The 21084-nt window shown below is 49.4% G+C and overlaps 1 protein-coding gene across 8 annotated transcripts in view; it reads right to left on the bottom strand.

Moving 5' to 3' along the window:
* The window catches only part of LOC138819690 (dynamin-3), a 421025-nt gene that overhangs the window by 329403 nt on the left and 70538 nt on the right, over window positions 1-21084 (bottom strand). For all 8 annotated transcript variants that reach the window (XR_011369577.1, XM_070011194.1, XM_070011192.1 and 5 more), the window contains exons 3-4: window positions 2748-2897; window positions 1239-1442 (exon numbers count right to left, since the gene is read on the bottom strand). Coding sequence is in view for 7 of the 8 variants with exons in the window: in XM_070011194.1 (XP_069867295.1) it covers window positions 1239-1442; window positions 2748-2897 (354 nt within the window). In the remaining variant the exon portion in view is untranslated. The remainder of the gene's footprint in view (window positions 1-1238; window positions 1443-2747; window positions 2898-21084) is intronic.

Below are 21084 nucleotides of genomic sequence, written 5' to 3' on the forward strand. Positions count from 1 at the left end.
GAGCTGCGGTGTGCCCTGGTTGAAAGCTACAGCTCCTTCTTTTTCTACTTATTTCGTTAGTTTAACACTAGGTTGAAAACACCGTGGGGTCTCCGTGAGCGTGGGCAAGAAGTCCTTTAGACCCTTGGTGATTTCCATGGTCGGCTAACGCCTAGGGAGGATCAGCCTTGAACTTCTCAGATAGACTTCGGGGTTTTCAAGTTTCAGAATTGAAACTCAGGAATAAAACAAATGATAAGCCAATCTGGACCCTGAGACAATGTCCATTATCAAGGTGAGCTTCCAAAGGCTCTCATTGAAATCTGCAGAGAACACGCTGCACTTGCGAACAGAGACGTGTAAACCAAAGACAGCATTCGCAAACTATTAAACCAAAGACAGCATTCGCAAACTATAAAACCAAAGACAGCATTCGCAAACTATAAGACCAAAGACAGCATTAGCAAAAGCAAGGAGACCCTGTGAGACATCTAAAATTCTATCTGAAATGAAAAATTAACCAGAAATTTGAGTAACTCTTCAAAAACAAAAGCAAAACAAAACGACAAAAGAGCTTGATGGTAGAAGAGGAAAATGTCAAGAGAAAATCAATCCAGGAGCTCTCACATCACAAGTCATAAGGATAAAGAAATAAAGAGAATAAAAGGGAGGGTGTAACTATAAAAAAAATTCGCAGAAGTGAAGAATATGCATCTCAGCGCTGAGCGCAGGCCTGGCCTGGAAAGATGTCATCACTCTGTTCAAAGAAATGAAAAGCATCACACGTGGAAGACACCTTCCTGGATTCTGGTATCCCAGTGACAGAGACAGTTTTACTTCTATAATACGTTTGCATCGCAAATAACCCTAGCTAAATTATGTCTTACATGTCTTGAAAGAGCTTCCTACTTTAAAGAAACAAAGTCTCTTCGTTGAGAGTGCATTCATTTAACCCTTGAGTCTTCTAAGTAGACTCAATTCTGCTGTGCTGATGTTCACGTAAAAAGAAAAAAAGTAGTCCATAAAGCTTAGGTGTTCTGTCTTCTTAGATCAAGAGGCAGGGCTAACTTTACGCTCAGGTGTGAGGAGCCTGCTGTATTCCCTAGCTATTGTTCTTTCAGCATTTTAAATACGAAGTGCGTGAATAACAATGGAAGCACAGCTCATTTCTGATTTCTGCTCGGTCCCCCCTTCCAGCACGGTCCCCCCTTCCAGCAGGCGGAGTCCCTGGCTGAGGGCCTCTCCCCGGCCGCGCTCACCCTGGGGGTCCACTTCCTTGGCCAGCTTCAGTGCATCTGAGTTGGCCAGGTCGGTGTTGGCTGGCGTGACGGCCAGGACCAGGCAGCTCTCCCTGGTGATGAACTGCATGATCATCTCGCGGATCTGGTGTTCGATATCCTGCGGCTGGTCCCCCACGGGCACTTTCGTGATTCCGGGCAGGTCGATCAGCGTTAGGTTGAGCACTGTGCGGAAGAGAAGGACAGCCTGTGAGCACGGCCGCGGGGAGGGCCAGCATGGCGCGGCGCTCGGCCGCTCGCTCGGCCTGCACACCGTGCGGCTGCGTGAAATGGAGCGAGCAAGCACCGTGGTGCATTTTTTCCTATGATTCTGCTACACCAAGTGAGCATTTACCATAACTTGAGAGGCGCTGGTCCCAGGGCCTGCCCTGCTCAGAGAGCTCATGCCCTAGCCGTCAGCACCAGGAATGTAACTAAGACCACACAATACACGCATGTGCTGGGTGCCAGTCCCGTCTCAAGAGGGAGCTGAACACGAGCAAAGTACAGTCTATCCATGCGTAAGAAGGCTCTAATGAAACTCATATTCTTCTGTGCAATCAATATACACTGATAAAAAATATTCTCAGGGTAAGACTTGCCTTCTTTGCAAAAATATCTCATGTTATTTGCAGACGCGTAATCCACGTTGCCCGTGGGGAGCTGCTGGCCCTGAGGCCGAGGGGTGGACTGCAGAACTAGAAGCTATGGACACAGCGACTCAGCCGAACCAGACCGCCGTCCTCGCGGGGTCAGCACCAGCCCCACCCCCACCCCCCGGCACATCCTAACTGAGCTCATGCCACTTGCGCTGAGTTCTAAGTCACAGGGCACTGGGCACCAGCGCTCACGCCACTGGTGAAGCTGAGATCCGAGGATTGTCGTTCAAAGCCAGCCTGGGCAGGAAAGTCCATGAAACTCTTATCCTCAATAAACTACCCAGAAAACCACAAGTGGTGCTGTGGTTCAAGTGTGGAGTGCTAGCCTTGAGCACAAAGAGCACAAAAAAAAAAAAAAAAGAAAGAAAGAAAGAAAAGAAAAGAAAGAAAACTAAAGGTCACAGAAATGAACATTTTCCCCAACTGGAGAGACAGAGTAGAGGCAGGACCTAACATGCCTCAGGAATGAGCTGTGTAGTTTTGAGTTTCTGCAACTAGTCTAGAGACAAAGTCACCACTGGTTTTCCCAAGAATATACAAAGAAATATGGGGAAATCAATAGGGAAAGACTGGACAATACTGCTTGTCCTCTAAAATCTTTGCAAATATGGAAGATGATAAAAATGAAAGTTTTTGCATACACCTCTCATATTCTGAAAGCTCCAGCGTAATGTGTTAAAATCTTACCTCCCCCCGCCCTTCTCTCTTCGATATTCTAAGACAACCACACCATATAGAGCAGCATCCCAACATCTGAGAACTCAGCACTAGTTGCATCTTCTATAAAAAGAATATTCACCTAGTAAAAGTGTTTGAGGAAAAGCTGACTTACCATGTGGAGAATAGACTCGTAAGTTAATGGGTATGGAAGAAATGCCTTTATTCATTCCAGTCACTCGATCTGTCTCGGCTTCAATCTCATGGCGAACTTCATCAAAATCCGTAAACTTCTTTCCTTTGCAATGTAGAAATTCAGCATATTCTAAAAAAGACAATTTAACACAACCTAAATGTGTGCCTTCAATGCTAGAATTTTAAGAAAGTCATATTTCCTTATTTATAAGGGAAAGAATCCCATGTTATCCAACATCTCCTCCACCATCATATAAGAATGAAGAGACAAGTGTTCTAAACACAAAACAATACAGATACTATGGCCGCTGGGTTTGCTCAAGTCATCCAGCTAGCTCAGCGCTGTAAAGAAAACAACAGAGTCAAAAGCAGGATCCTGCTCCTAAACAAAGGGCACTAAGCTGCTACTGCTACTACTACTACCGAAGCACCTGCGCCCTTTCAACATCCCCTTTCCCAAGATGGGAATGCTAAGTGACAGAAGTAGACCTTCACAAAACGGGATGCTTCAGACACAAGATTTGCTTAAGTCTTTTAACAATAGCATATGGAATGTTGTTGCTTGGAACATGCAAAATGCCATTCTCACAAGAAAAAAGAGACAGAGTATTACATCAAATAGAGCATTTACATGGATTCAAACATGGGGAAAAAATCAGCATGAAGAAGACAAAGCCCTAAGATAACTACCGAAATCACATGCTTTCAGTAACGTCCTACCAACTGCTGTTTTACCGCTTGTTTAATGGGGAGTATTGAGGATCAAGCGCGGAATCCGGCGCTTGTCAGACAGACCCTTTCTGGGGGATGAGTGGGAGGTGTCCGCGCAGGACCTGCCTCTCTCTGTCGATATTCTGAAAGATGTTTGAACCACACCACATGTAGCAGCATCCCAACGTCTGAGAACTTTCTGGGCAGGCTCTCTGCTACTTGAGCCAAACCTTCAGTGCTTTTTGCTTTAGATTTTTTTCAAGTAGGGGCTTACTTTTTTTTGTTTCGCATGTCAGCCTGGTCTACCTCTACTAAAACTACTACTACCACTACCACTGCTGCGGCTGCTGCTACCACTGCGGCTGCTGCTGCTGCTACCACTACCACTGCTGCGGCTGCTGCTACCACTGCGGCTGCTGCTACCACTACCACTGCGGCTGCTGCTGCTGCTGCTACCACTACCACTGCTGCGGCTGCTGCTGCTACCGCCACCGCTGCTACCTCTTCCTCACCCTGCCCGCATGGCTGTGGTGACAGGGGTCCACTGCCACCCACACCTTCTTCCTTAAAATGCCATCTTGGAAACACTTTTCCAAGGCTAGCCAGGCAAAGATTCCCCCTATTTCCACCTCCCAAAGTAGCTAAAATCACAGGTATGATTCTATACTTGCTGGCTATGCTGATGCCTACTTCCAGCAATATTACAGCTATGAAAACACGAAGGGGGAGCTAGAACTGTTGAACCAAAAGCTTAACGATCGTTTCAACAGAAGAACAAATGATTCCAAGGACTGTGGCTCTCTTGATGCCCGGCTGAAGAACTGTTCCGAGCACCACTGGTCCAGAGTTCGGCCGAGGAAACGCCTGCTCCCTGCGCTCCCCGTCACACACGCTGAATTTTCACTCAGGAAGACTAAATGGAGACAGATGCCAGAGAGGCCCCCTTACCGTCAGGCAGCTTAGCATTCACGAGCAGAGCCAAAGATTGTATCACAGAGAAAAAAAAAAAAAAGTCAGCACAAGTGAAAGAAATCAGTGCTGACCAGCACTTGGAGTGACAGGAGAGGCAGGGGTGGGCAGAGAGCCTGGGGCTGCGGCGCGGGGAGAGGGGGAGGCATGGGGGGAGGCCTGGGGGGTAGGCATCGGGGTGGAACTGAGCCCACGCGGGAGGAGGATGTAGCCGGGGAGGAGATGCAGGTCGGTGGTCAGAGCCTGGGCTTGGTACCCATCCGCGGAGAGGGAAGTCAGCAGCTGGTCTCTTCCTGGGGGTGGAGGGGCTGTTACTGGAAAACGTTTATGCTGACCATCTTTCTGGTCTTCTTCCCTTGCTCAAACTCTTCCCCTCTGAGACACCCAGCTCTCATCTTGCACGTGGAAAGACTAGAATTCATTTCCTTTCTGGAACTCTCTTCGCCTTCATTTTCTGACCATTGCCCAGATCTCTCAGCAGCAAAGATTTCCCAGCTTAACCCCCACTGAGCAGAGAATGGAAAAGTCATTTCTGCCTTAGTTTACCCAAGTACTAAAACAATACAGCTTTTCAAATGTTAGAATTATGACCAGAAACAGGCTTGGTCTCTGGCTTTCCTGCACATGATTAGACAGGAACATTTCTCCATTGAATTGTTTCTGTCGTTTTCTTCCAGGTGAGCAGAATCCCTTGATTCATTTCTCTAAAGGTGGGGGAAAACAGCAATGAAGATCCAACAGGTTTCAGAAATCTGGCTGGAAGAGAACAATGTATCAAGGCTTTTTTTCTTCTTTTAACAGGTTTGTTCTAAGAGAGAATTTACCCCCAGCCTTCACTTTATTACCACACAATTCCTAGGCCATGCCATATAAATGCAGGTGGAAGAGCAATGTGTCAGCGGCTCAGGCCTGTAATCCTAGCTACTCAGGAGGCTGGTCTAGGGAAAGTGGTTCAAAGCCAGCCCGGGAAGGAAAGTCCCCCGGAGACTCTTGTCCCCAGTTAACCACTCAAAGGCCAGAGTGGCCTGTGGCTCAAGCGTAGCGCATTCGCCTTGAGCACAGACGCTCCGGGACAGCGCCCACAGCCAGCAACAACCACCACTACGTTGAAGACAAAATAAGAAAAACCAAGGCGCAAAGTCAGTCCAATTGCAAAACAGTTTAAAATGAATATGCAGGTGGACATGGTGGGCCGGAGGAGCTGCCGTTCTGTGTCTGCGCGTGTCTGCTTGGGGAGCGCTGGGCGCCGAGACCAGCAACGCCGCTGCGGGGTCTTCTGTGGCCGCGAGGTGGCGCTCACCGCCTTCGCTGCCCTTCGGAAGGTCAGAGCCTGGACGGCCGGGAGGCCGGGGAGGCCGGGGAGGCCGGGGAGGCCGCCCTCCGTGGGGAGGCCGGGGAGGCCGGGGAGGCCGGGAGGCCGGGGAGGCCGGGGAGGCCGCCCTCCGTGGGGAGGCCGGGGAGGCCGGGGAGGCCGGGAGGCCGGGGAGGCCGGGGAGGCCGGGGAGGCCGCCCTCCGTGGGGAGGCCGGGGAGGCCGGGGAGGCCGGGAGGCCGGGGAGGCCGGGGAGGCCGGGGAGGCCGCCCTCCGTGGGGAGGCCGGGGAGGCCGGGGAGGCCGGGGAGGCCGGGGAGGCCGGGAGGCCGGGGAGGCCGCCCTCCGTGGGGAGGCCGGGGAGGCCAGCGTGTGCTCATCGCCGACGGTCGCGGGGCGCAGCACGGCGGGAAGAGCCCCCCCCCCCCCCCCGCACAGGCTGCGTCCCAGCGCACGGGACCGAAGGGGGGGGTCTGCTCCGCAGGGGGACGTGGGGTGGCTCCATGACCTGCAGAGTGCAGAGACCTGGGCCAGGGCGGGGGGTCGCGGCGCTGGGGCTGGGCAGGGGGGGGACGGCGTGGAGAGGCGGGGGGACGGCGTGGAGAGGCGGGGGGACGGCGTGGAGAGGCGGGGGGACGGCGTGGAGAGGGGGGGGGACGGCGTGGAGAGGCGGGGGGACGGCGTGGAGAGGCGGGGGGAGGGCGTGGAGAGGCGGGGGGACGGCGTGGAGAGGCGGGGGGGGGAGGGCGTGGAGAGGGGGGGGACGGCGTGGAGAGGCGGGGGGACGGCGTGGAGAGGCGGGGGGGACGGCGTGGAGAGGCGGGGGGGACGGCGTGGAGAGGCGGGGGGGACGGCGTGGAGAGGCGGGGGGACGGCGTGGAGAGGCGGGGGGGGGACGGCGTGGAGAGGCGGGGGGGAGGGCGTGGAGAGGCGGGGGGGAGGGCGTGGAGAGGCGGGGCGGGGCGGGGGGGGGGGTTCGGAGGGGGAGGGGTCTCAGGTGCGGCCTTCCCCGGGCGGGGCTGGCGATCCCCTGTCTGTGTCTTTGAACACTTTCTGCGTGTGCCTCACTGGTCAGACTGAAGGAGAAGTATTTCCACCGCAACACGCATCTCACGCACGTGCACACACATGCACGCACGCGCATGCAGGCGCACACGTGCACACACGCGCGCACACACATGCACACGCACGTGCACACACACGCGCGCACACACATGCACGCACACACGTGCACATGAACACGCACGCACGCACGCGTACACACGCACACACACGCGCACAGGACCCTGCAGTAGCGCAGCAGGGCGTCAGCCGGGGAAGCCGAGGGCGCGGAGGCCGGCGGGCGTGGGGCTGCAGCCGCAGCCGGCAGAGCTTTGGAAACACAAGAACCACGGCCATGGTTTTCCCTCCTAGCAACGCCTTCCGCTCACGCGCCTGGGCACCAAGGGCAAAGCCCGCGCCCCGCTGCCATGGCAGCTGGCACCGGGTCTCTTCGGGGCTTTTGTAGCCGGTGAGAGGATGCCCGGCAGGTGGCACCATCTCCTCACAGCCAGGTACGATTCCAGTGGCACAAGCCCGCCCCACGTATCCCCAGCGCCCGTTCACTCCAAATGCTGGCACATAAAATGGGCTCTTTCTCAATCAACCCTAGGCCTCCGCCAGGATCAAACTCAACAGACCGTGCATTCAACATCTTCACCGCAGCTAGCATAAAAGATGAAGCCGGTGTGTGTAGCCCCCTTGAAATAATGCATGTGTATGCATTATTAAATAATAATACACCCATGAAATTATAACCTGCCTTACTGAATTCATGGTACATATTCCAGTTCACAAAATATAACTCCTAGCGTAAATACCTTTGCTGTTTTCCACATGTTGGAACAGCCTAACTTGAAGCAAACGTTAAGATATATTTTTATATTAAAGAATGATTAGAGGAAAGGAATATTTAAAAACACAAGAGCTATTGTTGTCATCCCTTTTTATTTTCCTGTAAAATGCCTCGGCCCTGCCATTCCTTCTGACCATGCAAAGCAAGTGACAGTCAGGTTCAACAACTGACCAATTGTTTGGGAAGGCGCGATGGCTCTGCCTGGCGACCTCCCCATCATCTGGCCGAGCTCCGCTGGCTGCAAGAATTTAAATACTTCCAGGATGCTCCTTCCATGGCGGAAAAACACGCACATGTTTCAGTTCCTGGAGGTTAAGTACTGGCCTGGACCGCTGGTCAACCTGTTATCTAAAACTGTGGTCCTCAATATTTCAGGGGGCCTTGGTTTGGAAAGGCTTTGGCAGTGGTGCTTGGTGAGCACAGGACAGCCGGGAAATTACGCCTCACACCCACAAGTAGCCGTCCTAATGCAACCGGCCTGCTTGGTTGATGTCAACAGATCTTCATATGACTCCATTCCACACAACATTCCCAGAGGGCAGGGGCCTGGATTCTATGCTTCTGTGTCTCCTTGGTGCCTCCCGAGGCGCCCACGGCTTCCTGCTTTAGAGCAGCCTGGGTCTCGCACCCGCGCCGGGGAAGGCCTCGGGTTCAGACAGCAGAGCTCTTCCAGCTGGCTGGGAGTCTTTCCATACGGAAGTGGCATCCGTCGCATGGAGGTTTGCTTCGGTGTACATTACATAAAATAGGACCAGATGCAGAGCACCGTTGCATCGTTGGGTAAACGGGGAAAGTCTAGCGAAGACAGTCGGGTTTCAAAAAAATGAAAAAAGAGGAAACCTAAAAACAGGAAACAACTTCACGGAGACCATCCGCCAGGGGTGAGAGGTAGAGTCTCTGTAGGAGGCTCAGAAACCATGGCTTTAGTAACAGGAAAGGGGGTGGGGACAGGTAGACAGACACACAGAGTAGGTTTGGATCAAGCCCCCCCCCCACTACCTCAGAGTCTGGGCTGGAAACTGAACTTGAACTCTAGACCCAAAGGAGCCAGGTGGTACTAAGGAGAAAACAGAAATGTGGATTCCGAGTTCTGTGGATTCCGTCATGAACTCGAAGAGCGGAGCAGTGCTCAGGACTCTCGAGAATTTAGAGAGTGTAACAAAGCTGAGCAATTTCCAGGGGCACGGGCTATCCTTTCCTAGTCACAGAATACAAGTGAGACACAAACCATCGGCGAATTCTGTTTGAATATTCCAAAAAGAAACACCCTAAGCAGCTGGCCCGAGATGGCGAAGTGCGGCTGCCGTGACTGTCCTCCTCTTTCCTGAAACAGGTTCTTCTACCGACTTTCATTAGTCCAGCCTCCTGGTTTTCTGTTTCCTCTCTCTGTCCTCACTGATGTCCCTTCCTGTCCTCTGCTTGCTGCCCCTTCTCTTCTCTTCTTCCACGCTGCTTCCTGTCCAGCCACCCTGCCCTCTGGGCCTTCACCATCTCTATCCTCTCTCAAGATCATCTCATCTCATTTTAAGGCCTTAAAATTTTTACAGATATTTTCCCTAAGTGCTTAGCTCTCTGGCATTCCAGACTTCTTCATCCCTAATTTTAACACTTGATACTTGCTCTTGAATGTGTAATAGACCTCTAAAAATTACAAAACTCCGCTCTTAGTTCCCATTTCCTTCTTCCTCCATTATTCATCCCTGCACCTCTCCACCCTGCGCTCCACATGGGCTCTACAGATCTTACTGCTGCATGCAGTTCTTTAACCAAAACCCAGAACCACCCTGGCATCTCCTCTTCCCCTTCGTTCTTCTGCCTGCTCCCCTGTGGCCAGCCACCTCCTAAACCCACATCATCTCCATACAAATAGCTAATTGCTCTTGCTGATTTCACTCCTGCTCCACTAAATCCATTCTCTGCCCAGAGTATAGAGAGATCTTTTTAAAATATAGATCATGCTTCTTCCCTGTTTCAAACCTTTTAGTAGTTTTCCAGTACATTTAGAAACGCCCACATTGCTCACCACCAGACCTACAGTCTGCCACAGCATTACCTCGATCTCCCCAATACTGTCACCTTACCCTCCCTGCTCAAATCGCTTCTTGCCCTGTTGTTGTTGTTGTTGTTAATCTTTAAGTGGTTGTACAAAGGAGTTTGTACAAGTAGCATCAAGATGCTACTTCAGCTTTTAAGCCCTTTCCATTCCAACTCAAGCTTTATAATCTACACTGAGAAAGCCAATAACACGATATAATTGGACTGAGTCTAAAATAAGTCCCAAAAAGGCACTGGGCACCAGTGCCTCACACCTGTAATCCTAGCTACACAGGAGGCTGAGATCTGAGGATTGCGGTTCAAAGCCAGCCCGGGCAGGTGCATCTTATCTCCACTTAACTACCCCAAAACAAGAAGCAGGCTGTGGCTCAAAGCACTAGCCATAAGCAAAAGAGCTGGGGGCGTGGGGGGCTCAGTGGTAGATCGATTGCCTTGCATGCCTGAGGCCCTGGGTTCGATTCCTCAGCACCACATAAGCAAAAAGAAAAAAGCCACAAGTGGTGCTGTGGCTCAAGTGGTAGAGCGCTAGCCTTGAGCTGAAGAGCTGAGGGACAGCGCCCAGGTCCAGAGTTCAGGCCCTACGACCAGCAAAAAAAAAAAAAAAAAAAGCTCAGGGACAGTGTCCAGGCCCTGAGTTCAAGCCCTATGACCAACCAAAAAAAAAAAAAAAAAACCTGAAAAGCATAAATATGGTCCAGTTTCTGAACCATGAGCCTTAGACCACAGTTTTGTAGCATCTGTCTGGCTCACCACAGGTTTCCTAATGATAATAAGCTAAGTTTGGAAACTGAAAATATCAATGTTACAACGTTATTTGAGAATAACTGAATAAAACAGAAAGACTGTAACAAATCCAACCACCACCAATAATTCAGTGTCATTCTTTGTTTTAATAATACAAAAAGTAAAGTGTCCTGCCAACTAAAAATCTGTAATTAAAACTAAAGTAAGACTTGGTCATGAAAACTGAAATAATCAGATTTTAATATAGGCAACGCAACAGAAAGTCTAACATTTAAAAAATAAAACTAGTAACTGCCCACAAAATCTCAGACACATGCAATCCTTTTCATAAGTAAGATTTAAATAGTTGTCATATCAGAAGTGTATAAGTATCTAACAAAAATGTTTTCTTTGAAAATGTCAGTGCTGTAATAGGCATTGCTGATTAACGGGAAAACATAGGAGTGTTTTATACACAGTTGCACTACTATTTCATGTGAAAATTTTAAAAGCCTCCAGTGTGCTGGTAAGCGCCTTAACTGTCTTCATAATATACTGCTGGAGGTTGCCTTCAGCTGAAACAGAGTTAACTTAATTTTCATCTGGTAGAAGAGATGTCTGGAAGCTAATTTTTTTCTGGCATGAAAATGACTTTTTCTAGTACCATTGTTGAAAAGTCTACCGTTTCACCACTAATTGCTTATATACACTTGCGAATACCCGTCATCTAAGTGTGTGTGGGAGCATCTTCCCTCCCGGGCTCGCTCTTCCACTCATCCGTGTGCTCCTGGCATGCCCTTCACTAACGCAGCTTTATTCATCTTGGAATCAGGTCGCATTGATTCTCATCTTTGGTAGGATTTTTCAGTACTTTTTTTTGTTTGTTTGCTTTTTGCTATTCTAGTTCCTTTTTTCATTACAAAAGTTTTCAAATTAGCTTCTCAATGTTTACAAATCAAGTTAATTTTTATTCTAGCCACTCAAAATGTTTTCTTCTCTTATACATAGAGACCTGCCTTTCTGTACACAGGGTGTGTGTGTGTGTGTGTGTGTGTGTGTGTGTGTGTGTGTGTGTGTGTGTGTGTATAGGTTTAGAATTTTCCACATATGCCTGCTCTGAAATATGTATCAAACTCTAACAAAAATTACAGATTCTTCTCTTCCCTTAAACTTTGTCCCAGTAAAACAACTGCTTCAAAGTTGTGGGATCATACAAAAATCATTGTTAACATTTATGCCCTGAGAATACTACCTAATCAGTCAGTGTGGTAGAGTATGGTTATGAGCGGAAATATTTTTGCCAGAAAAATTAAGACAAATAAAAATAAAGATGTTTATGCTATAATTGTATATATTCTTAAGCATAGTTGTAATTAATTATATACAACCAAAATACAAAGCAACTTCTGATAAGTGCCTTTGGTTCATAAATGGCAAAAATCACTCTGAGTCAGACAACAAAGTCAACCTAGCCATTTCTTGAAAACTTTAAGACAAAATGTAAAGGAAAGAGGCCAGTTACTGAGTATCTAAATGGAAACAAAGCTAAAATGGGGTCAGATTTGAAGGTCTCCCTCAAGCACTTATTTTTGGTTCTAAAGGGTTCTTGTAGGAAGACCCAGTCCTCAGCAAAGCCTGGTGCACTGTGCAGTCAAGTGCTGCTGATAGGTGCCCCTAGAAAGAGACTATTCAACCTGTGATCTAACAGTGTGATGGTTTCATCAACTCAGTAAAGTAGTCCTTTTCGCCTGAGTCCCCTCCCTCTCCCCACCCCACCCCCAACGTGGAAACATACTGATTTGAATATACACAGGCCGCCACAAGGACTTCTGGGTATTCAGAGATAATTCTGCTCCACTGAGTTCCCTGCAGGAATGTATCATTATCCTGATCATAACCTGCACCTATCAAAACAGAAGCTAACAAGGGCCTCCTTGAATATCATTTCCACTAAAAAAAAAAAAAACCTGCCTTTGATCACTCCACTGGGAAGAATGACTTTCTGCTCTAAAGTCTGTGTCAGGACCCCATGAATATCGTGTCCTGTGGAAGTAGAGAGACCTGTGCTAGCTTTCTATGGCTCAGGAAATGGAACCCAAAGAAGTTAAGTAAGATGTTTGGGGACATTCATATAAAACACGGTGTGCATCCACAGCACAGTGGCTATTTGGTTATTCCCGCTGGAAAGTGAACATGTGTGGGTAGCGCTGGCATGATGCCCTATGTGTCTTCAGCCGAGCACCTTTAAGGATGCATGAATGGCTAACAGAGTCAATGAATGCTTAATTCCAAGTTAAAACAAAACTACCACTTGCTATTTCTCAACGACAGGGATCTGAGCCGTCTTTCAGTCTTCTACAATTCCCAGTATTTTTCCTCTTCATTCAGTACGAAACAATACCCAGGAGCAAAATATTTTTTTCTGAGAATTTCTCTTTCGGAACAGATTTGTTTAGATCTTTCCAGAAGCATTTCTCCTCCTCTTCTTGTCTAATTCAGGGTAAGACTCTCATGAGCACTTTCTGGCTCTCTGGATCGCCTCTTATGCTTTCAGGCTTGCAAAGTCTTTTCTGGCTTTGGTAGGTTTTCTATTCCTTGGAATTCCGTCTGTTTTCCGTCCTGTAATTGGGGAGCTGTCCCGCCATGAGGATGCGTGACTCACACACACTACTCCTATAGGGAAACAAGGTCTTACGCTACCTTTTACAATGGCTTTTGTTGGTTTGCTGTTGCTTTTGCTTTGCTTTTTAAGTACTAGAGTTTGCACTCAGGGCCTTGTGCTAAGTACTCTGCCTCCAGATCCATTTTTATTCTTTTTATTTTTGGGTCAGTCTTGGGGCTTGAACTCTGGGCCTAAGCCTCTCTGTGTTCAAGACTAGCGCTCTACCACTTGAGTCACAGCACTTCTGACTTTTTCTGAGTAGTCTATTGGAGGTAAGACTCTCATGGACTTTTCTGCCCAGTCTGGCTTCAGACCACGATCCTCAGATCTCAGCCTCCTGAGCAGCTAGGCTTGCAGGTGTGAGCCACCGGCATCTGGCTGTTTTATTCTGAAAGATAGGATCTTGTGCTTTTCCTCTTGGCTGGACTCAGGCTGCAGTCTTCCAATCTAAGCCTCTTGTGTGGCTGAGATACACCACCGCACAGCCAGCTTGCTTGCTGGGATAGGATCTGGCTGTTTTTGCCGGCACTACTCTTGAACATAGTCCCCCAGACCACCAGCTAGCAAAACAGCGAAGATTCAGGAAGTAAACTGCCACATCTGTGACCATCGAGAACCTACCCGAGATGGGGAAAGAAGTCAAATTTATGAAAACTACGCAAGAGCCTTCAATGAGACTTCAATAGATACACACTGTCATGAATAACTGACAGCCAAAGCAGATGGCAGGCCTGCATGCTGTGTGGTTTGGGGGGGGGTGCTTCTTCAGGATGAGTGATCTGCAAAGGACCTAATGTAAGGGTAGAGTCTGAGCAAGGCTGAGAAGGACATGTGCGGAGGAAGCACCAAGGGGAGAGGACAGCCAACACATCAACCACAGCACCCCAAGAGGGTGAAGATGTGGCAATGCACATCAACTACAGCACCCCAAGAGGGTGAAGATGTGGTGATGCACATCAACTACAGCACCCCAAGAGGGGGGAGATGTGGCTGTGGGTAGAGCTCCTGCCTAGCTCTTCCAGGAAGGAGGGGGGGGAAGGAAGGTTTACAAACTAAAGAAAACAGTAGTGAATTGGGTATAAGCTTTTCTGCATTTATCCTGTGGATAAATGTTGAGTTAATGTAGCTAAGTGATTAGCACAATATTCATTCCACAGTAAGAGCATAAAGAATGTCGACAATTGTTTTAAGTGATCCGCATAAAAGTAATGGCTAGACTTTGCCAAATGCTTCATTTGATTGCTGTAAGCTTTTAGTGAAAAATGGTGCCACAGAAAACAGACTTTAATTCTGCAAACAGCTACCTAACTCTTGTCGGTATCCCAAAGAAGAGGTTCAAGAGTTAACTGAGGGCCCCTGATAAACAACGACAAGTATAAACTTAGAAAAGCTTGAGGGGGGCTGGGAAGGTGGCTCAGTGGTAGAGTGCTTGCCTTGCATGCATGAGGCCCTGGGTTCGATTCCTCAGCACCACATAAGCAGAAAAAGCCAGAAATGGTGCTATGACTCGAGTGCTAGAACACTAGCCTTGAGCTAAAGAGCTGAGGGACAGTGCCCAGACCCAGAGTTCAGGCCCCATGACCGGCCAAAACAAACAAACAAAAAAAAAAGTGGGGGGCTGGGAAGGTGGCTCATAGGTAGAGCGTTTGCCTTGCATGCATGAGGCCCTGGGTTCCATTCCTCAGCACCACATAAGCAAAAAGAAAAAAGCCGGAAGAAAAGCCTGACGGCTGGGCTCTGGTGAGCAGTAACGGGTGGAGAGGGCCAGCGTGGTGGGGACAGCCTGGGAAGGTGGAGGAGGAGATGCCACTGCACCCCGGGCCTGCCCCGCGCCCCAGGCCTGCCCCGCGCCCCAGGCCTGCCCCGCGCCCCAGGCCTGCCCCGCGCCCCAGGCCTGCCCGCACCCGGCGCCCCAGGCCTGCCCGCACCCCAGGCCTGCCCCGCGCCCCAGGCCTGCCCCGCGCCCCAGGCCTGCCCCGCGCCCCAGGCCTGCCCGCACCCGGCGCCCCAGGCCTGCTCGCGCCCCAGGCCTGCTCCGCCCCAGGCCTGCTCCGCCCCAGGCCTGCCCCGCGCCCCAGGCCTGCCCCGCGCCCCAGGCCTGCCCCGCGCCCCAGGCCTGCTCCGCCCCAGGCCTGTTCCGCGCCCCAGGCCTGCTCCGCCCCAGGCCTGCCCCGCGCCCCAGGCCTGCTCGCGCCCCAGGCCTGCCCCACGCCCCAGGCCGTCCACGTGAGCTCCAGCTCTCCAATGCCAAGACGCCCCTTACATAAGAACCACCGCGGTACACGTGAGAGCTCATGCCGTCTCAAGGCCACGTCTGAGGGAACGTGTGCCTTTGGCCAGTGCAAGCCAAACTTCAACCCAAACTTATTTCACAAACAAGTGGTGTAAGCCAGGGTAGAAATGAGCACACGCTGGCTCTTGCTAACATCCTAGAAAGAGTACTGTTACCCTGGTTAACCAGAACTCCTCTGTGCCCAGAGAATAGGATAGGACTCCTCCCTCCTTCCTCCTCCCTCCTCCCCCTCCTCCTCCCCCTCCTCCACCTCCTCCATCATCATCATCATCATCATCACCACCATCATCACCATCATCATCACCGGCAGCAGCATCTCACAGAGAGCTAACAAAATCAGGATCTCCCAAAAGTACTGCCTTTCCTTTTTTAAGATATGTTATTAAGATATATTTGTTTTTATTTTACATTTGTATTTTTAATATTTCAATAGTGCCTTAATTTTATTCTTGATGTTTTAATATCTTTACACCATATTGATATTGATTATATATGTTTATTGTTATTTAATAGTGTCACTGGATCTCATGTTCAAGACATTTCATCTTTTAGTGAAAATCAGCGTAGGATGAAGACGCTATCAATGCTAATTGAGAGCTTATTTTCATTATTTCCATTCAAATCTGTGACCGTGCCCAAGCACAAGCCTCAAATCAAACTGACTTCTACAATTACTCTTTTTTTTACTATTACTGTAACGTTTAAATGACAGTCTGTACTACCCCCAGCTATTATACACACACACACCCACATACACCGACATACACTCATGTTGATGTTCACAACCACCCTGAACACTATTACTCCAGGTAACCTGCAACTTTTCTGTGCCTCCATTTCCTCTATGTAAAATGAACATAGGAACAGCAAATAGACAAAAATGTCATCTTTCCTCCCGGGACTATTGTGAGGAGGAGGAGAGTCAGCCTATGCAAAGCGCGGAACGAGTACCAGGCCATGCCACAACACGCGCAATGACTCAAACCAGAGCAAGCTCGGCCGACCCCTGCAGAGACCACACGGGACAACGCAGCACCGCCACATTTGCATGTGATCAAGGAGATTTACCTTGATGCCAGTGACGATTTATTTGCTCCAAATGGGAACTGCTTAGAACAATATATTTAGTCCTATTTTTTCCCTCAGTATGGCTCAGGAAATAAATATGACATAAGAATTGACTTCCTTCCACTCTAACTATAAAAATCCCTTGAGACCAAAATTGTTTGTGACAGGAGATTAAAAATAAAGGAGCAAGCTCTGAGCTTCTGTGATCACAGAGTCACGTTCCCTAGAAACTTCACTAGCAGAGAAAGTCCTTTGAACTGAAAATAGCATTTCTCACATGTTTAACACAGGTAACATCCCAAACTCCTTCTTTTGCACTGTTCCATTTGATCTGCAATAACATCTTCTGGAAAGTGATCATCAAAGCGATTAAATGATTTCTTTATAAAGTCATAAGACTTAAGCAAAATGGCAGAAACCAAACAGTGCCCTTCCAGCTGCGTCTTTCATGGAAGAGGGTTGAAGTTTCAAGGAGATCGCCACGCGCAAATCTAGCAGAACAAACGCCTCGGAACCCAACTTCTCTCAGAGCCTCTGAGTGCATCTGAGAATATCAAGAAAAGAATCAGGAAAAGTGAAGCTTTGGAGAGCTCCTCTCCCCAGAACCCAAACTCAGCATCTGATGCTTTCCCTCAATGGCTGGCTCTCTACCATCTGACTCATGCCTCCAACCCTCTTGTTTGGAGTTTTAAATACTCATTAAATGTTTATTCTTGTGTGTGTGTGTGTGTGTGTGTGTGTGTGTGTGTGTGAACCACACCTGGGTTTGTGCTGATGACTTGACTCTCTTGACAGATACCTGGGAGCTCCAGGCTAGAGCTAGAGACGATCACTAATGACTAAGACTTACTAAAGAATTCCTACGTAACAGAACTTCCATGGTAATCCAACCAAAAGAGCTGGCGACTGCATCCATGGTTAGAGAGGTGAAGCCTCCATTACCTGGGCATAGAAGCTTCTGGAAACTTTTGGTCCTAGAGTCTCCTCTTTTGGGCTGTTAAGGTCAATCTTATTTAATCCCCTTTATAATAACCAGAAAACTTCAGTAAAATGTTTCCCTGGTTTCCCTGAGCTCATGTAGAAAATAATGAAACTCCCAGTCAGTAGCCACAACATAGGAAGCATGGTGGCGTGGCGTCCAGGCCCCAGCCTGGCCTAGCGCTGGTCTTGTGGAGTTGGGCCTACCCTGTGGGGCCGAGGCTCGCTCCAGCAATGAATTAAATCATACAACACCCACACGGAGCCCACGGACAGCTGGAGCATGGCTTGGTATGGGAAACCTGTACATCTGGTATCAGAACAAGAATATATCGCCGGGGGGGGGGGGGGGAAGGTTTTCCATCAATCACACAAAGGAGACGGTTTCCATACCCACAGAGCCATGGTGGGAGCTTCCCAGGAGAAAAGTCCTCCGAGGAGACCGAGCCTGCCAGGCCTCTGCCCTGCTCACTGGTGACACCTGTGCCACTGACTGGCGACACCCCACACATGCACAAGATACCCAGTATGGGCACAGTGCCACCAACAAGAGGGCTCCCGGGCGCCTGCTGCTCTTCCGTCAGTCCTGCTTTTATTATGTTTAATTAAGTAGTTGCACAAAGGAGTCCCCGTGCATTTGGATCAATGTCCTTCTCCCCCTGTGACCCAAGCCCTCGCCTCCATTTTCCTAGCTGACTGTGAGGGCTGCGTCCCCTTCCTCTCTTCATCCATCTACCCCCCCCCCCCCGGACCTCTGCCCCCGACACACACAACTTTCCAAGTGTTTGACTGAGAGTTCATTTTTCTAGGGGATTAATTATACTGTTGGACTTCTCCCCTGCAAACACACTTCATTCATCCATTTGTGCACACATGCAAACACCACCCTAAGTGTTTACTTGTCTGTCCAATAGAATGAACGTATTTTGAATGAGGTAAATTATTTTAGTCATGTATTAGGTTCACAGAAAAATGGGGTAAAAACTAGAGTGAGTCCCCATATAGCTCCAACCCAACTCGTCCTCAGCCCCCGGCAGAGTGCACGCGTACCACTGCAGCGCACACTCACTACAGCCAATGCGTCTACAGTGACCACCCCGCCGTCCAAAGCCTGCATCTTCCGCTGTCGTCTGTGAGGGCGCGCTCATCATGGTGGATCCTGCGGTCCGCTTCCTGCGCTTCCCCAGCCATCCTTTCTCCCCCAAACGCCGGCAGCCTCCCATTCTTCAGTCTCCAGGGTTCTGCTTTTTCCAGAATACCAGAGTGTTGGGCTCATACGCTTTGTCACTTTTTTCAGACAATCTTCTTTCACCTAGTAATACACAGTTTCTTCCTCTGTGTCCTTCCAGGCTTTACAGCTCATTTCCTTTTAACACTGAATCATATTCTACAGCCTGGCTGTACCACAGTTCGCTTTCTATTCACCTACAGGAAGGCTCCTAGCAGCTTCTCAGTCTGGCAATTATGAACGAAGCTACTGCAAACACACACACGCAGGGCTGTGTTGTTGGCATAACATCTTGAATCATTTGGACAAATTTCAAAGAGCACACGGCTGGATCCGATGGTGGGAGTATGGCTTTTGTAAAAAACAACAAAAAAATCAAACCCTTACTTCCAGAAATATACCACCTCATCCCTTGTTTGTCCTCTCAAATACCGATACACCTCCATGCACGCACGCACACACGCGCGCACACGCGCACGCACACACACACTGCATATCTTGACCTGACTAGCTTCCACTAGATTAGCTTGGTGTAGGCAACCATGTTTTACAACGGAAAATTCCGCAGCGAAGCTTCCGTGGGCGGCGCAGTGGACCGGGCCCCTCTTCTTCAGTCCCGTGGCTGGTAGCGCTGCAGTTGTGCCTATTGCTCTGAGCGTGGACGTGGGAGCAGGTGTGTGTGTGTGTGTGTAACTCAGCACTATGGCTATGCTGTGCTATTCCATCTCTGACTGCCCTTCCAGTGTAAAGCCACAACCACCTCCTGTCCCTTACCGTCACCTCTGACCTCCTCTACCTCCACAGACCTTGAAACACAGGACTGCGTCCATATCTACTGAAGAGAGCTGTCAGTTTCTGTGTGTCTCCATGAAAGTGAGAATCCTTAGAATCTTTAGAACCCGGGGGGGGGGGGGGGGGGCAGGGGGCGGGGCGGGGCAGGGAGGATGGGAAGGGATGGGAAGGGGAAACAAAGGAGGAGGCTACAATGCTTGATAAGAAATGCACTCATTACCTTGCCCATGTAATCGTAACCCCTCTGTACAGTATTTTCACAATAAAAAAAAAAGAATATTTAGAGCCCTTAGAAATATTTTCTTTTTGGAGTTACTGGGTTTGTCGCCTCTTCTGAGTGGACATTCGTCCAGTTTTATGTCTGGACTCCACTCTGTGAGCAGACCATCGGTCAGCGCCCTCCTGGGCACCACACCCCGGCTAGGAGGACGGGGGCGGGGCAGGGCTGGGGAGCTCACGAGCGATGAGCTCACAAACGGACACGCCGAACGGGAACCCTCCTCAACAGCTACAGAAAGGTAATAAAAAATCGGAAGAACTAACACTTCCGCAACCAGCTTACTCATCAGAGAATGAAAGACCCCACAGGTATGCCCGAGCGCACAGCGCGTGCACGTAAGAGCCAGGTACGTGTGAGGCCAATATTCCCTTAAGCTGCTCTAACAGAATCTTTCTGCCTTCAAACTGTGTAACATGCTATTCGTGAGTTAAAGGCCATTAATTAAAACAGAACTACTTAGTCTCCTGTCACTGTAATTCATTCATTTTCTGCTGAAAACATGTTTTTAGCTTTCTCAAGAAAAATTGCAAAGGAAGCATTGGCCTCGTTTCCTAAGTCTAGCTACTCTCCTTGATGTGCTGCAGCATGGAAGTGCGTCCCTCATTAGCAAGCACCCATCTTCTGGCAGCGTTTTCTATCAGTAAGGCTTGGAATGTTCTGGACTCAACGCAGAGAACTAAGCCTCCCCTTGCGGGAACGGAGCAGAGCCGTGCTAAGTGAACTAGAATGTGGCCAGAACTGCCGTCACGCGCATCCTGAGCAGCCGTTACTGCAGAGTGTGAGGGGTTTCTGCCACTTTTGTCAAGAGATTTTCTTTTTCACTCGACATCAGGAACCATACACCAAGTACAGGGAAATCCCAGGCAAGACATGTGCGGTCTTCCTGCTGCACCAGAAAGCCTGCGGCCCTCTTCACGCCAGCACCGCTTCCCTGTAATTAGGACAAGGTTAGATAGTAAGCCTGTTACACCCAGAGGAAGAACTGGAATCAAGTTCATAAAGACCCAGACCACGTGGCACACATGCGCAGTCATGTTTCACTCAGCCATTCAATAGACAATTTTGACAGTTGCTGCCAAGCAGATAGAGCTGGAGATCTTTTTGTTAAGAGAAATAAATCAATTCCATAAGACAGGTACCCCACATTTTCTCTCATTTGTGAAAGAAAAGAGGAAACAAAATAAAACAAAACCTCCAAAGTCATGAAAGTCAAAAGGAAGGAGGTGAAAGGAGAAGAAAGGGGGACCAAGATAGAGAATAGTAGATATGATCAAAATACACTGCACATGTGCGTGGCGGCATCGTGATGTGCTAGACATGTACAATTTGATGTGTGCCAGTAGAAAAGGAGGGA

This window comes from Dipodomys merriami, unplaced genomic scaffold (assembly GCF_024711535.1).
Source record: "Dipodomys merriami isolate MVZ:Mamm:240054 unplaced genomic scaffold, mDipMer1.0.p SCAF_81, whole genome shotgun sequence".
Classification (NCBI taxonomy): domain Eukaryota; kingdom Metazoa; phylum Chordata; class Mammalia; order Rodentia; family Heteromyidae; genus Dipodomys; species Dipodomys merriami.